The sequence below is a fragment of the Cherax quadricarinatus genome, chromosome 5, assembly GCF_038502225.1.
Source record: "Cherax quadricarinatus isolate ZL_2023a chromosome 5, ASM3850222v1, whole genome shotgun sequence".
NCBI lineage: Eukaryota > Metazoa > Arthropoda > Malacostraca > Decapoda > Parastacidae > Cherax > Cherax quadricarinatus.
Genome location: NC_091296.1, coordinates 11147346 through 11162662, shown reverse-complemented (window position 1 = coordinate 11162662; position 15317 = coordinate 11147346). Strand labels below are relative to the sequence as shown.

Below are 15317 nucleotides of genomic sequence, written 5' to 3'. Positions count from 1 at the left end.
GTAGGTAAATTTGGGGTGCCAGGGGTAAATGAAAATAGGGAGCCTTTAATTGAGCTATGTGTAGAAAGAGGTTTGGTAATAAGTAATACATATTTTATGAAAAAAAGGATAAATAAGTATATAAGGTATGATGTAGCATGTAATGAAAGTAGTTTGTTAGATTATGTATTGGTGTATAAAAGGTTGATGGGTAGGTTCCAGGATGTACACGTTTATAGAGGGGCAACTGATATATCGGATCATTATTTAGTTGTAGCTACAGTTAGAGTAAGAGGTAGATGGGACAAGAGAAAAATGGCAACAACAAGTAAGAGGGAGGTGAGAGTGTATAAACTAAGGGAGGAGGAAGTTCGGGTGAGATATAAGCAATATTAGCAGAAAGGTGGGCTGGTGCAAGTATGAGTAGTGGGAGGGTTGAAGAGGGTTGGAATATTTTTAAAAATGCAGTTTTAGAATGTGGGGCAGAAGTTTGTGGTTATAGGAGGGTGGGTGCAGGAGGAAAGAGGAGTGATTGGTGGACTGATGAAGTAAAGGATGTGATAAAAGAGAAAAAGGTAGCTTATGAGAGGTTTTTACAAAGCAGAAGTGTTATAAGAAGAGTAGAGTATATGGAGAGTAAAAGAAAGGTGAAGAGAGTGGTGAGAGAGTGCAAAAAGTGGGAAGATGATAGAGTGGGAGAGGCACTGTCAAAAAATTTTAATAAAAAAAAGAAAAAATTTTGGAGTGAGTTGAACAAGTTAAGAAAGCCTAGGGAACGAATGGATTTGTCAGTTAAAAACAGAGTAGGGAAGGTAGTAGATGGGGAGATGGAGGTATTGGGTAGATGGCGAGAATATTTTGAGGAACTTTTAAATGTCGACGAAGAAAGGGAGGTGGTAATTTCATGCACTGGCCAGGGAGGTATACCATCTTTTAGGAGTGAAGAAGAGCAGGATGTGAGTGTGGGGGAGGTACGTGAGGCATTTCATAGAATGAAAGGGGGTAAAGCAGCTGGAACTGACGGGATCATGACAGAAATGTTAAAAGCAGGGGGATATAGTGTTGGAGTGGTTGGTATTTTTGTTTAATAAATGTATGAAAGAGGGGAAGGTACCTAGGGATTGGCAGAGAGCATGTATAGCCCCTTTATATAAAGGGAAGAGGAACAAAAGAGATTGCAAAAATTATAGAGGAATAAGTTTACTGAGTATAGCAGGAAAAGTGTACAGTAGGGTTATTATTGAAAGAATTAGAGGTAAGACAGAATGTAGGATTGCGGATGAGCAAGGAGGTTTTAGAGTGGTTAGGGAATGTGTAGATCAATGTTTACATTGAAGCATATATGTGAACAGTATTTAGATAAAGGTAGGGGAGTTTTTATTGCATTTATGGATTTCGAAAAGGCATATGATAGAGTGGATAGAGGAGCAATGTGGCAAATGTTGCAAGTATATGGAATAGGTGGCAAGTTACTAAATGCTGTAAAGAGTTTTTATGAGGATAGTGAGGCTCAGGTTAGGGTGTGTAGAAGAGAGGGAGACTACTTCCCGGTAAAAGTAGGTCTTAGACAGGGATGTGTAATGTCACCATGGTTGTTTAATATATTTATAGATGGGGTTGTAAAAGAAGTAAATGCTAGGGTGTTCGGGAGAGGGGTGGGATTAAATTATGGGGAATCAAATACGTACAAAATGAGAATTGACACAGTTACTTTTTGCTGATGATACTGTGCTTATGGGAGATTCTAAAGAAAAATTGCAAAGATTAGTGGACGAGTTTGGGAGTGTGTCTACAGGTATAAAGTTGAAAGTAAACATAGAAAAGAGTAAGGTGATGAGGGTATCAAATGATATAGATAAAGAAAAATTGGATATCAAATTGGGGAGGAGTATGGAAGAAGTGAATGTTTTCAGATACGTATTTGGGAGTTGACGTGTCAGCTGATGGATTTATGAAGGATGAGGTTAATCATAGAATTGATGAGGGAAAAAAGGCGAGTGGTGCGTTGAGGTATATGTATAGACAAAAATGTTATCTATGGAGGCAAAGAAGGGAATGTATGAAAGTATAGTAGTACCAACACTCTTAATTGGGTGTGAAGTTTGGGTTGTAAATGCTGCAGCAAGGAGGCAGTTGGAGGCAGTGGAGATGTCCTGTCTAAGGGCAATGTGTGGTGTAAATATTATGCAGAAAATTCGGAGTGTGGAAATCTGAAGGTGTGGAGTTAATAAGAGTATTAGTCAGAGGGCTGAAGAGGGGTTGTTGAGGTGGTTTGGTCATTTAGAGAGAATGGATCAAAATAGAATGACATGGAGAGCTTATAAATCTGTAGGGGAAGAAAGGCGGGGTAGGGGTCGTCCTCGAAAAGGTTGGAGGGAGGGGGTAAAGGAGGTTTTGTAGGCTAGGGGCTTGAACTTCCAGCAAGCGTGCGTGAGCGTGTTAGGTAGGAGTGAATGGAGACGAATGGTATTTGGGACCTGACGAGCTGTTGGAGTGTGAGCAGGGTAATATATAGTGAAGGGATTCAGGGAAACTGGTTATTTTTATATAGCTGGACTTGAGTCCTGGAAATGGGAAGTACAGTTCCTGCACTTTTTATTTATTTATTTATTATTAATTTGAACATGATACATAGAAGTACAAGGAAATACAATGGTTAAGTGTAACATGCCAAAGCCCCTTGTACGCAGAGCATTATGTGCAGGCTTAAAATTAACTTAAGATTAAACTAAGCAATGATATATTCAGTGGTAAACATTATTATAAACAGATAACAATTAAGCACAAATGAGTATTTCAAAGACAGGTCATATGGTCATTTACTATGTTGCTGTGCATTCAGTAGAATGGAGTATTCTGTTAGGTATTGTAATTAAAAATAACAAAGTTTGATTGGGTCACAGGGTAAACGTATATGAGATACAATTATTCAGTATTTATTTAGTTGAGGGTGAGTAAGTGATTTTTAAGAAGAGACTTGAATTTAGAAAAAGACAGTGTTTCTTTTATATTCTCAGGTAATGAATTCAAGATTTTTGGGCCTTTCATGTGCATTTGAGTTTTTGCATAGTGTGAGATGGACACGAGGAACATCAAAGAGTGATCTGTGCCTTGTGTTATGGTCATGTGTTCTGTTGAGGTTGGTAAAGAGACGATTGAGGGGAGGGTTTATATCCGAGTTAAGTGTTCTATGTATGTAGTAAGTACAATAATAAGTATGGATGTTTTGTATGGTGAGTAGGTTTAGAGTTTTGAATATTGGTGGAGTGTCCTGCCTGTAGTAAGAATTTGTTATCATTCTGACTGCAGCCTTTTGTTGGGTAATTAATGGTCTGAGATGGTTTATTGTTGTGGAGCCCCATGCACAAATTCCATAGGTGAGATAGGGGTAAATAAGTGAGTGATATAGGGCCAGGAGGGCTGACTGTGGAACATAGTGCCGTATCTTCGATAGTATGCCTACGATCTTGGAAATTTGTTGTACATGTGTTTGAAATTTGAGTCTATTATCAAGGTGGATTCCTAAGAATTTTCCCTCTGTGAGGGGTTTGGGATATTGGCAGTTTGGAGGGATATGTTGTGTATCTTTATACGTATATACTTCTAATCTGTTGTATTCTGAGCACCTCTGCAGAAACAGTGATTATGTGTGAGTGAGGTGAAAGTGTTGAATGATAAAAGTATTTTCTTTTTGGGGGATTTTCTTTCTTTTTGGGTCACCCTGCCTCGGTGGGAGATGGCCGACTTGTTGGAAAAAACAAAAAAAACTTATGCAAGATGAAAGATGAGGTGAATCACAGAATTGATGAGGGGAAAAAGGTGAGTGGTGCACTTAGGAGTCTGTGGATACAAAGAACTTTGTCCATGGAAGCAAAGAGGGAAATGTATAAGAGTATAGTTATACCAACACTCTTATATGGGTGTGAAACATGTGTGGTGAATGCTGCAACAAGGAGAAAGCTGGAGGCAGTGGAGATGTCATGTCTGAGAGCAATGTGTGGTGTGAATATAATGTAGAGAACTCGTAGTTTGGAAATTAGGAGGAGGTGCGGGATCACCAAAACTATTATCCAGAGGGTTGAGGAGGGGTTGTTGGGGTGGTTTGGACATGTAGAGAGGATAGAAGGAAATAGAATGACTTCGAGTGTATAAATCTGTAGTGGAGGGAAGGCGGGGTAGGGATCAGCCTAGGAAAGGTTGGAGGGAGGGGGTAAAAGAGGTTTTGTGTGCGAGGGTCTTGGACTTCCAGCAAGCATGCATGAGCGTGTTAGATAGGAGCAAATGGAGACGAATGGTTTTTAGGACTTGACGTGCTGTTGGAGTGTGAGCAAGGTAACATTTATGGAGGGATTCAGGGAAACCGGCAGGCCGGACTTGAGTGTGCACTCTGAAGGAGGGGTATTGATGTTGCAGTTTTATAACTGTAGTGTGAGCGTGCCTCTGGCAACCCTGCCTTGGTAGGAGATGGCTGATGTTTACCTGGAGTTTACCTGGAGAGAGTTTCGGGGGTCAACGCCCCCGCGGCCCGGTCTGTGACCAGGCCTCCTGTGTTAATAAAAAAATGATAACTTATGCAAGGCATTGTAATCTAACAGGAAGGGTGTACCACAGAGCCACAAAGATGCTATGCAATTGGAATCACAGGCCTTGACCGAGGTTGCTCTGCGCTGTGCTTCAAGGTCCGTATCTCGAGCAGGTTCTCGTATTGCTTCTCGTGCTGCTTCCCGAGCTGTCTCACGAGCAGTGTCTCGCAGACCATCACTAAATGACCTCTCTGACCCAAGTCTTTATGATGGAGCTAATGAAATTCTACTGGGACAAATTAGTGACGATGCCTTTGAACAAATCTTGGATGTTACAACTCACCAAGAAGCCTTGATGGCATATTACTATTTGGATGATAATAATGAGGTAAGTCAAAGGCAATTCTTCAAACATGTTCATCTTATATGTAAGTTATTCTCAAAATCATGTAGTATTAGTATGTAGTGTCAGTGACAAAACTAATTTAATATTTTTAGTTCAGTATCAGCTAGTGTTGAATGATGATGAAAGTTTATTCCTTCTTTTTGGGTCACCCTGCCTCAGTGGGAAATGGCCAACATGTTAAAAAAAAATCAGTTAAATATCAATCTTTAAATATGATAATCATGAACCAATCAGCTCTCTCAAACCTGTTCTCATAGCAGTATTCACCTTGTTGACACAAACACTAATTTCTATTATGTTAGGGACCATTACCATCCCATAAGCTGGTCTTAAAAAATTATATATACTCTTGGAACTTCCACAGATAAAAATAAAGATACTTTATTTCAGCATGAGAGTGTTTGTACAAAGGTGAATTACATTTAGGTGTGCATGCCAAAAACCCCTTAGTATGTAGAGCATTTCAGGCAAACTTAAAGATTAATAAGGCAATAACAAATGATATCTTGTTGAATCCTTTACATGAAAATAAACCCCAGCTTTGCTTCTGTGGATGCTTGCCTTTCCCATTATACAGTAGTTCCCCCGTATCCGCAGGTGATACATTCCAAGACCTACCTCAGATGCCCAAAACTGCAGATAGTAGCAAACTCTGTATATGTCATTTTTCGCTTACATACATACCTATGATAAAGTTTAATTTATAAATTACACACAATAAGACATTACCAATATTAAATAATAATAAAATACATTGTACAATGTTATACTTATGCTCTCTTTCTCTCAAATGAAAGGGGGTCCAGTATTTTAGCTTATCCCTCAAGGGATGATGGAACAACAAAAAATATCTTTACACACACAGTTAAAATGCCTTAAAAAATATCTTGGCCAATTTGAAACTTAGGAATAATTTATTTCTGGAATTTTCCATTTAATATTTTCATGCTGCAGTAAACCACAGATAACTCAGAATCAATCAAAAAAATCAAAAGTTTATTTCTTTGCAAAGGTTACAATGTGTGTTTACATTTCATAATTTGATTGATACAAAGAAAGCCACTATCATGCCGAGGCTTTTCGAGCAGACTTAACCTAATATGTAAAGACTACTGAAGTCTAGACAGGTGAAAAGTGGTAGATTACAAATATTCAATATTTTACTCTATTATTAATTTGAGGTAGTACAATTTTTGATACAGACATACATATTTAAGTTTATAATAATGGCTTAATAGTTAAGGGATAATAAAATATTTGGGAAAGTTGCTTCAAATTTGGTTAGAGATTAGCATAGTGTGGGTATGGTTGTTATTAAGTACATGTATATGTAGTCCTAAATTGATTTGTGGGCAGGTTACTTCTTGCTGTTTCGGGCAAAGAGTTCCAGATCTTCGGGCCGTTTATGTGCATTGCATTTTTGCAGTGTGAGACGGACACAAGGAATGTCAAAAAGTGTTTTGTGCTCCATGTTATGCCTGTGTTCTGATGAAGCTGTCAAGGAGAAGTTTGAGTGGTGGGTTGATATTGGAGTAATGTTTTGTATAAAGTATAGCAGGCACAATAATAAGTGTGTATATTTTGTATATTAAGTAAGTTTAAGCTCTTGAAGAGTGGTTGGGTGTGTTGTCTGGTATAAGAGTTTGTGATTATCCGCACAGCAGCTTTTTGTTAGGTTATTAAAGGTTTAAGGTGATTGGCAATGGTAGATTCCCAAGCACATATGCCATAGGTGAGGCAAGGGTATATTAGAGAGTGATATAAAATAAGGAGCGCCATTTGGGGTACATAATATCGTATCTTGGAAAGGATGCTTACTGTTTAGAAAACTTTCTTAGTTATATGCTGGATATGGGTCTGAAATTTACAATTACAGTCAAGGTGGAGACCTAGAAATTTGCCCTCAGTGTGTCTTGTAATGGGTGAACCATTTATTGATGTGTTTAGTTGGATATTTAATGCTCTGTTTCCAAAAAGCATGAAGTAGGTTTTGTCTGTGTTGAGAGTGAGTTTTTGGTCGTCATCCAGTTTGATATTTTATGTAGCTTGCTGTTTACAGTGTCACTAAGTATAGCTGGGTTTGGGTGGGAGATGACATAATTGGTGTCATCTGCGAATAGAACCGGTTTAAGGAGTCGCGATGCATTTGGGAGGTCATTGATGTAAATAAGAAAGAGTAGAGGACCTAAGCACTTTGTTCTAATTAAAGTGCACTCATAAACTATCATAAAAATTAGGTAACCAAATCTGCAGATATGGAAGTTCTACTGTATTGTTAGATGTCTAATTTTTGTGATGGAAAATTAGTGCACTTTAATTAGAACAAAGTGCATAAAATGCCTAGTATATTTATAAATTATATTATTTTACACCCAGATGGGAAAGAACTAATTGGCATTAGACTCAAAAAAGACCTTTCTATAAAAATAAATGTGTGATGTCTTTACTCGTATGTATATATGCTTCATAAACATATCAGTAACATTTTTCAAATTTGATTAGGTTCAGGTCACTGAGATCTTTGACTTGACGAAGGATGAGAGCAACGAAGGAGTTGATGGTGGAGGGATAGAGATGGTAAATAGTCACTGGGATTTACAAAGGGAGATGCAGGCAAAGTCTTGGCCTCTAAATATGAGAAATGACTCCATTGGTAAGTACTAGTCAATTGATATATACATGTACAATGGAACCTTGGTACTCCAGAAGGCTGTTCAAGTGCCGATCTGTTCAAGTACCGAACAAATTTTTCCCAACCAATTTTCTTTTTGGTTGGCTGTTACCCCTAATCTTCGTAGGCCCCATGGAGACTTATTTAAATAAATACTGTAATACAGTGGTCCCTCGCTTTTCGTAGTTCTCGGCAATCGTAAATTTCGCCAATCATAGGGGTCTTTTCGTATAAACATGGACTCGCTTTTCATAGGTTGACTCGCGAATAGTAGTTCGTCCGGGACGTGTATGCACGGTGTGAGCCGGGGCGGCCTCCCTACCCAGCCAGTCTGGCATTGTTTACCAGTGAGTGAAGGTCCTCTCAAGTGCTCCTACGAAATATTTCATAATATTCCACTCATTTTAGTGCTTGCAAGTACTAAATAAGCTACCATGGCTCCAAAGAAAGCTCCTAGTGCCAAGCCTGTGGTAAAGAAGGTGAGAAATATGCACAGTGACAAAGTCTTGGGCCATTTTAGGGAAGTGTTAAAGAGACGCTAGAAACAGAGCTCTCTCCACAGTTACTTTGCGAGACAGGACTAGAGTGACTCTCAAGGTGGTCCTAGTGGTATTAAGAAACAGAGAAGAGAAGCAACCCCAGAGAAGCAATTGGTACCTGAGGTGTTGCTGGAAAGGGATTCCCCTTCCAAACTGTAAACAATCCAATCTCTCTCCTCCTCCAGTTTCCTATACACTAAGAAGAATCTCCAATGAAGGTAAGTGTTATGCTGTTAGTGTTTCATTCATCATTTCCCATTGTATTGTTTATGTACTACATGTATATTTCATGTAAAAATTGTTTTTGTTGTAATACTTCTGGGTGTCAGGAACGGATTAATTGTATTTACATCATTTGTTATGGGGAAAATTGATTCGCAAATCGTAAATTTCGTTTATAGTAATGGCTCCAGGAATGGATTAATTATGAAAAACGAGGGACCACTGTATAAAAAACACTATAAAATGCGAAGAAACACGAAATAGTTTACAGCGAGGTTCTGGCAGGTAGTGTTTGTTTGGTCGAGTGCCGAGCAAACAGTCAACTACCAAGTGATTTTTTTTTTTACTGAACTGTTCAAGTAAGGAGTTGTTTGAGTACCGAGGTTCCACTGTACATAATACATTGCATGGGTTAATACTGGTAAATGTGTTTTATTCTCTGGGTTAACCTGCCTTGGTGGGAGATATTGAATAAGCTTTGGAGTTGATTTTAGTAATAATCTTTTAATCTTCTTATCTTGAAAACCATTTGGTAAGTTTCCTTATTTTTTTTAATACATTATGTGCCTGATTTTGTAAGGTAATACCTTAAATTAGTGAAATACTAGAAGAAATTACTACGGTTCATACACATTACTTCATGATTAATGACACGTAAAGCAAAATAATAGAGGGAAGAATAACTGGAGATCACGAAAAGAGATAAATGTTTAAAAAATATTTTTATAATGTCTAATGAAAAATGATGGGTATGTGATAGAGAAAATAAAATTAAATACACACAGAAGATACAAATAAGATGTAGATACCTAAACTTAAAAAAATAAGTTACCTATGTAATATCAATTTTGCCTTTGTACAGTGATTGATGATGTAAAGTTATACAAGTTTGTAAACAATATTGCAGATTTCTCTTGCCATTCTTCTTGATATAATAAGGTAAAAATACATTTTACAGGATCAGAACAAGGCTTTGATGGTGACCTAAATCCTACAGTGGTATCTGACACAGAGTCTGAACACTACCACAGGTGAATATATATCATCAGTGTGATCATATGCTCTCTGCCTGCCACCAGCCACTAGGTACGTACTCAAACATTATTATTATACAATCATAAGTAAGCACTAAACTCACAAGGGTCATATGTATTCTTAACAATCATTCTCATACCATTTATATTATAAGAAATGCTGTATATGTAAATTTTAACATAATGTTTTCATTTTTTTAATGTGTTACTTTTGTTACATTAAGAATGCATTTATGAAATGTGATAGTGTGTCTGAGGTGCACACAAGGTAAAAAATAAAAAAAAAAATAGAGCAGTTTGAAAACTTTCCAGAATCACTTCAGCTACTGTACATCTGGAGTGTAGGCATTAATGCACATGTACAGTACAACTAATTCTAGATTTGTCTAAAAGTATCTATACTGAATATACAGGATTTGATTTACTGTTGGCAAGCAAGATGAAATTTACAGAGGGATTCAGGTAAACTGGGTAGCCAATCATGTTTCCTGGAGGTGGACAGTACAGTGCTCGCATTCTGAAATGTGCTTGGGGATGTTTATAGGGTCAGTTAAATTATGTTCACAGGACAGCTGTTCATTGAATAATGGTAACTTGTGTTTTCTTTGGATCACAGTAACTTGACAGGAAATGGCCAATGTGGCTAAAAAATTAATAATAAATAGGTGTATATTATGATTGTTAAACCTAATTTACATATATAGACAAATATTAATACAATTTCTAATATACCAAGTGGAGATTTTGGATAGAAATTATCATCATCATCCACATTATGGGCAGGATTTATAATATTGTATTGACATACGCTGTATAATCCTCCGGGTTTAGCGCTTCCCCTTGATTATAATAATAATAATGTATTGACATAAATGCTGATTCTGCATTTCTTATAGTAAGATAAAAAAAATGTAGTGATACTGCAGTTATAATTGTGATTACAATAGAAATGTTTAACTGAAGGTTACTAACCAGTATGCATTAACTAGAGGGTATTGATGGCAGAAGAATTGATCCAACTCCAATTCAGTGGAAAGAAGTCATATTGTAGGATTTGACTAAGTTAACTTAGCCTGAGTAAACACACTTGCTATATGCACTCAGAGCCTAAGAATAACTATCTACAAACTTCTTGGTGAATACATTCCTTGAAGAAAACAGAGCAACTGTAGAGGTTTAACTTATACAGGTCTCCCTCAATATTCATGTTTTCAACTTTCGCGGGCTTCACACATTCGCGAATTCCCAACCACCAAATTTCCAGCCTCCAAATTCCCAGCCGCCAAATCATATTTAAGTTTCCCACCACCTGTGAGTCCCTACTTCCCTCCCTCTTACCCCGCAACTGGCAGCCAGCCCTCCCACCACTGTGTGGTGAGTGTTTTGTTTGTTCATTATTTGCTATTAACCCTTTGAGGGTCGACAGGCCCTCTCCGAAACTCGTTCTCAGGGTCGGCCAAATTTAAAAAAAAAAAAAATTATTTTCTCTTATGAAAAGATAGAGAATCTTTTCCCGATCATAAAGACACCAAAAGTTTGAAATTTGATAGAAAACTTACGGAATTATGCTCTCGCAAAGTTAGCGGTCTCGGCGATGTTTACGCATCGGCGATTTTGCCCACTTTGAGCCCCATTTTCGGCCAATTTCACTGTACTAGTCGACAAAAAACATGAATATTTCGCTAGAACTCCATTTTTTCTATCGAATGGGTGCAAGAAACCACCCATTTATAAATTCAACTATCCAGTACAGTGGTCAGAATTTAGCAATTTTGCAAATTTCACACAAATTTCAAAAGATGCCAATTTCCGAATAGGGTCCAGAATAAACAAGAAAGACATTCCTGGCACTAAAATGACATTTCCTCTAGTCATTAGTCACGTCTCAAGGGCCCTCTTATATTCTTTTGCTTTCCACTTTGAATTTTTATTTTCACAAAAAATATAAGATTTACTGTTATGCAGACTACTGCTTTAGTGTAAAAAATGGTATAAATATTATTGGTGCACTTGTAAAAGAATATTAGACTCACCAGTTGACGTGTATTGCACGCTTGGCACGATTTGTTTACTTTTGAAGTTTGGTAAAAATCGAACATTTCTGCTACTTTGAGCTCAATTTCAAGGCACCTTTCATTGTAAAACCAGTCAAAATCATCTCAATTTCTGTAATATGTCTTCCATTCTATAAAATGAGACCAAGAAAACTAGAATACAACAATAAATACCATACGAAAATACACTGCAAAGTCGCTGATTTATTAAAAAAAAATGGTCAAAGTTTTTTTTTTTTCTCATTATGCACTGTGTGCTGCAGGATTTTTTTTAGACTGTGCACACTGACCACATAGACCCATTCTTTCATATGAAGGCCTACCACCTTTCTCCCACTAGATTTGAGGCCGCTAGAATTTACGAGTACTAGTACGTCAAAAACCCCTACGCGTAAAACGTACTAGTACGACCAAAACCCTCAAAGGGTTAAACTGCAGTATAAATAATGTAAACCCATTCATGACTGCATATTGGAATGGCTATTCGGACAGGTATTTGACAGTGACATCATGTGTTTACTCTTGAACACAGCAAAAAAACATTTCTGCTACTGCTAATAATAACAAGAGTAATAATAATAATAAATGCGATAGAATTGAAGAAGGAAATTGTACAAAAATACACGTATGAAGGAGTGGTTGACATATTGTCAGTGTGGCTTTGTTTATGCAGGAGTGAGCATTAGTCTCCGTGCTCTTCCAAACATTTCACAATACAGTAATTCATTGTGTTTGGTGCTTGTAAATTGAGTGCGACTGGAGTAGTAGAGGCAGTGGTTGAGGCAGTGGTTGAGGCAGTGGTTGAGGCAGTGGGTGAGGCAGTGGGCGAGGCAGTGGGCGAGGCAGTGGGCGAGGCAGCGGTTGAGGCAGTGGGTGAGGCAGCAGTTGAGGCAGTGGTATTTAATAACATGTTAATAACAGTAATAATAATAATAATAATACATGTTATTAATAATATGTATTATTATTATTATTATAACATGTTATTAAATACCACTGCCTCAACTGCTGCCTCTACTGCTGCCTAAACCGCTGCCTCTACCAGTGCCTCAACCGCTGCCTCACCCGCTGCCTCACCCACTGCCTCAACTGTTGCCTCACCCACTGCCTCATCCACTACCTCAAGCACTGCCTCACCCACTGCCTCAAGCACTGCCTCACCCACTGCCTCAACCGCTGCCTCAACCACTGCCTCACCCACTGCCTCAACTGCTTCCTCAACCACTGCCTCAACTGCTGCCTCACCCACTGCCTCAACCGCTGCCTCAACCACTGCCTCAACCGCTTCTTCAACCACTGCCTCTACCACTCCAGTCGCACTCAATCTACAAGCACCAAACACAATGAATTATTGTGAAATGGAAGAGCACGGAGACTAATGCTCACTCCAGCATAAACAAAGCCACACTGACGATGTGTCAACCACTCCCTCGTATTTTGTACAATTTCCTTCTTCAATTCTATCGTATTTATTATTATTACTATTATTATTATTATTATTATTATTACTATTGTTATTATTATTATTACTACTATTGTTGTTATTAGCAGTAGCAGAAATGTTTCTTTGCTGTGTTCAAGAGCAAACACATGATGTCACCGTCCAATACCTGTCCGAATAGCCATTCCAATATGCAGTCATGAATGGGTTTACATTATTTATACTGTAGTTTAATAGCAAATAATGAACAAACAAAACACTCACCACACCAGTGGGAGGGCTGGCTGCCAGTTGCGGGGGTCAGAGGGAGAGTAGTAGGGACTCGCAGTGGTTGAGGAAGTGGTGGAGGGGTTGTTGAGGTGGTTTGGTCATTTAGAGAGAATGGATCAAAGTAGAATGACATGGAAAGCATATAAATCTATAGGGGAAGGAAGGCGGGGTAGGGGTCGTCCTCGAAAGGGTTGGAGAGAGGGGGTAAAGGAGGTTTTGTGGGCAAGGGGCTTGGACTTCCAGCAAGCGTGCATGAGCGTGTTAGATAGGAGTGAATGGAGACGAATGGTACTTGGGACCTGACGATCTGTTGGAGTGTGAGCAGGGTAATATTTAGTGAAGGGATTCAGGGAAACCGGTTATTTTCATATAGTTGGACTTGAGTCCTGGAAATGGGAAGTACAATGCCTGCACTTTAATTAAAGGAGGGGTTTGGGATATTGGCAGTTTGGAGGGATATGTTGTGTATCTTTATATGTGTATGCTTCTAAACTGTTGTATTCTGAGCACCTCTGCAAAAACAGTGATAATGTGTGAGTGTGGTGAAAGTGTTGAATGATGAAAGTATTTTCTTTTTGGGGATTTTCTTTCTTTTTTGGGTCACCCTGCCTCGGTGGGAGACGGCAGACTTGTTGAAAAAAAAAAAAACGTTATTAAACCATAACACGTATGTATTTAGTACAATTTACGATGTTTTCATGTATTTTATGAGTGTTCATGGTTCAACAAGTTAAGGAAGCAGTATTGTATTATATTTCCCTACAATATTTTGGGGCACCAAACATTCGCGATTTTTTTTTTTTCAACATTCGTGAGGCTCTTGATCCCCTAACCCTCGCGAATGTTGAGGGAGACCTGTACTTCATAACTGTGAATCTAGACCTCCTTTCAGGTTTAGTGCTTAATTTGATCATATTACAGGTCCACATCCAAAATTATGAAATTCAAAAAGTTCAGAAAACTGAAGTTTTTTCGTGGGGTGTGGAGCATCAGTGCTGGGTCACACCGCCACGTGGCAGCATTGAGAATCATTCTGAAATTCGAAAAAGTTGAAATTTGAAACAATACAGACCCCCAAGGGTTTTGGATAAAGGGATGTGCACCTGTATTATGATTCTAGGCATAGTTTCATAACCAAGTTGAGAATGTAATAAGTCATTTAAGAGAATGACTGTATGACCCTTGTAGGTTTAGTGCTTAGTTTTGATTGTAATAATAATAATAACAGTTATTTAAGAGGATGAATTAGGCTTATAAATAATTATAATTCAGCAAAAACTCTTTGGCAGTCAGTGTTGACAGAGTGGGACCAAGCTCTCACAGCAGCATCACACCACTGACCATACTCCAACATGCAACAAGACCTGAAAATACTTTTATAGCTCAAATACTGAGTTTATATAAAAAAAACAATAACTAGATTATAAAACAAATTTCAACAGTTTTCCCAGAAGGTGCTATCTTATGGACATATTTCTTGCTTCGGTATACAGTACTGTAATTGCTTCTTTCAAATGTTTGTGTGTTATATTTCATAATATATTTTGCTGTATCAGCAAACTTAAAACAGTTGTATTTTTATATAAGTGATAAATTGTATATTTATATAAATAAATTTTTCTTGCTGTATATTGCATTACTACATTTATGAGGGGAAGTGAAGTGATAAACCTGTAGGGGTCATAGAGCCTTGTAGATTATTACATTCATGGGGAACGCTGAACACGAGTTAGGTTCAACTCCTTGGATCAAGAGCTCTGTGTTGTCATTGGGTTTTCTTTCTATAACTTGTCTGCATTTCATGTCTTCTGATTTTTTTTGTATAAGATAATACTTGTAGAGCAATCATGGAACAAATCATTAGTACAATATCTTACTTATTTTATGTTTATTATATTTACAAGAAAGCATAAATTCACTTTTATTTCTGATGTTATGAAGACTGAAAGATTTGAAACTACTATATTTTTTATTAATGAGCATTTAAATTTGCTTGTTTTTACAAGATTTTCCTAAACCGAATGCATCATTGGTGACCCGGTGGCCTGGTGGCTAAAGCTCCCGCTTCACACACGGAGGGCCCGGGTTCGATTCCCGGCGGGTGGAAACATTTGACACGTTTCCTTACACCTGTTGTCCTGTTCACCTAGCAGCAAATAGGTACCTGGGTGTTAGTCG

The 15317-nt window shown here is 38.0% G+C and overlaps 1 protein-coding gene across 8 annotated transcripts in view; it reads left to right on the top strand.

Moving 5' to 3' along the window:
• LOC128684852 (1-acylglycerol-3-phosphate O-acyltransferase Pnpla3) overlaps positions 1 to 14706 on the top strand; it is a 122224-nt gene extending 107518 nt beyond the window's left edge. For 7 of the 8 annotated variants that reach the window (XM_053771159.2, XM_053771160.2, XM_053771155.2 and 4 more), the window contains 4 exons: positions 4575 to 4890; positions 7411 to 7561; positions 9299 to 9426; positions 14429 to 14706. In XM_053771159.2, coding sequence (XP_053627134.1) covers positions 4575 to 4890; positions 7411 to 7561; positions 9299 to 9375 — 544 coding nt within the window. In that variant the 3' untranslated portion in view covers positions 9376 to 9426; positions 14429 to 14706. The remainder of the gene's footprint in view (positions 1 to 4574; positions 4891 to 7410; positions 7562 to 9298; positions 9427 to 14428) is intronic. The other variant, XM_070100049.1, reaches the window with a different exon arrangement.
• Positions 14707 to 15317: the final 611 nt, after the last annotated feature.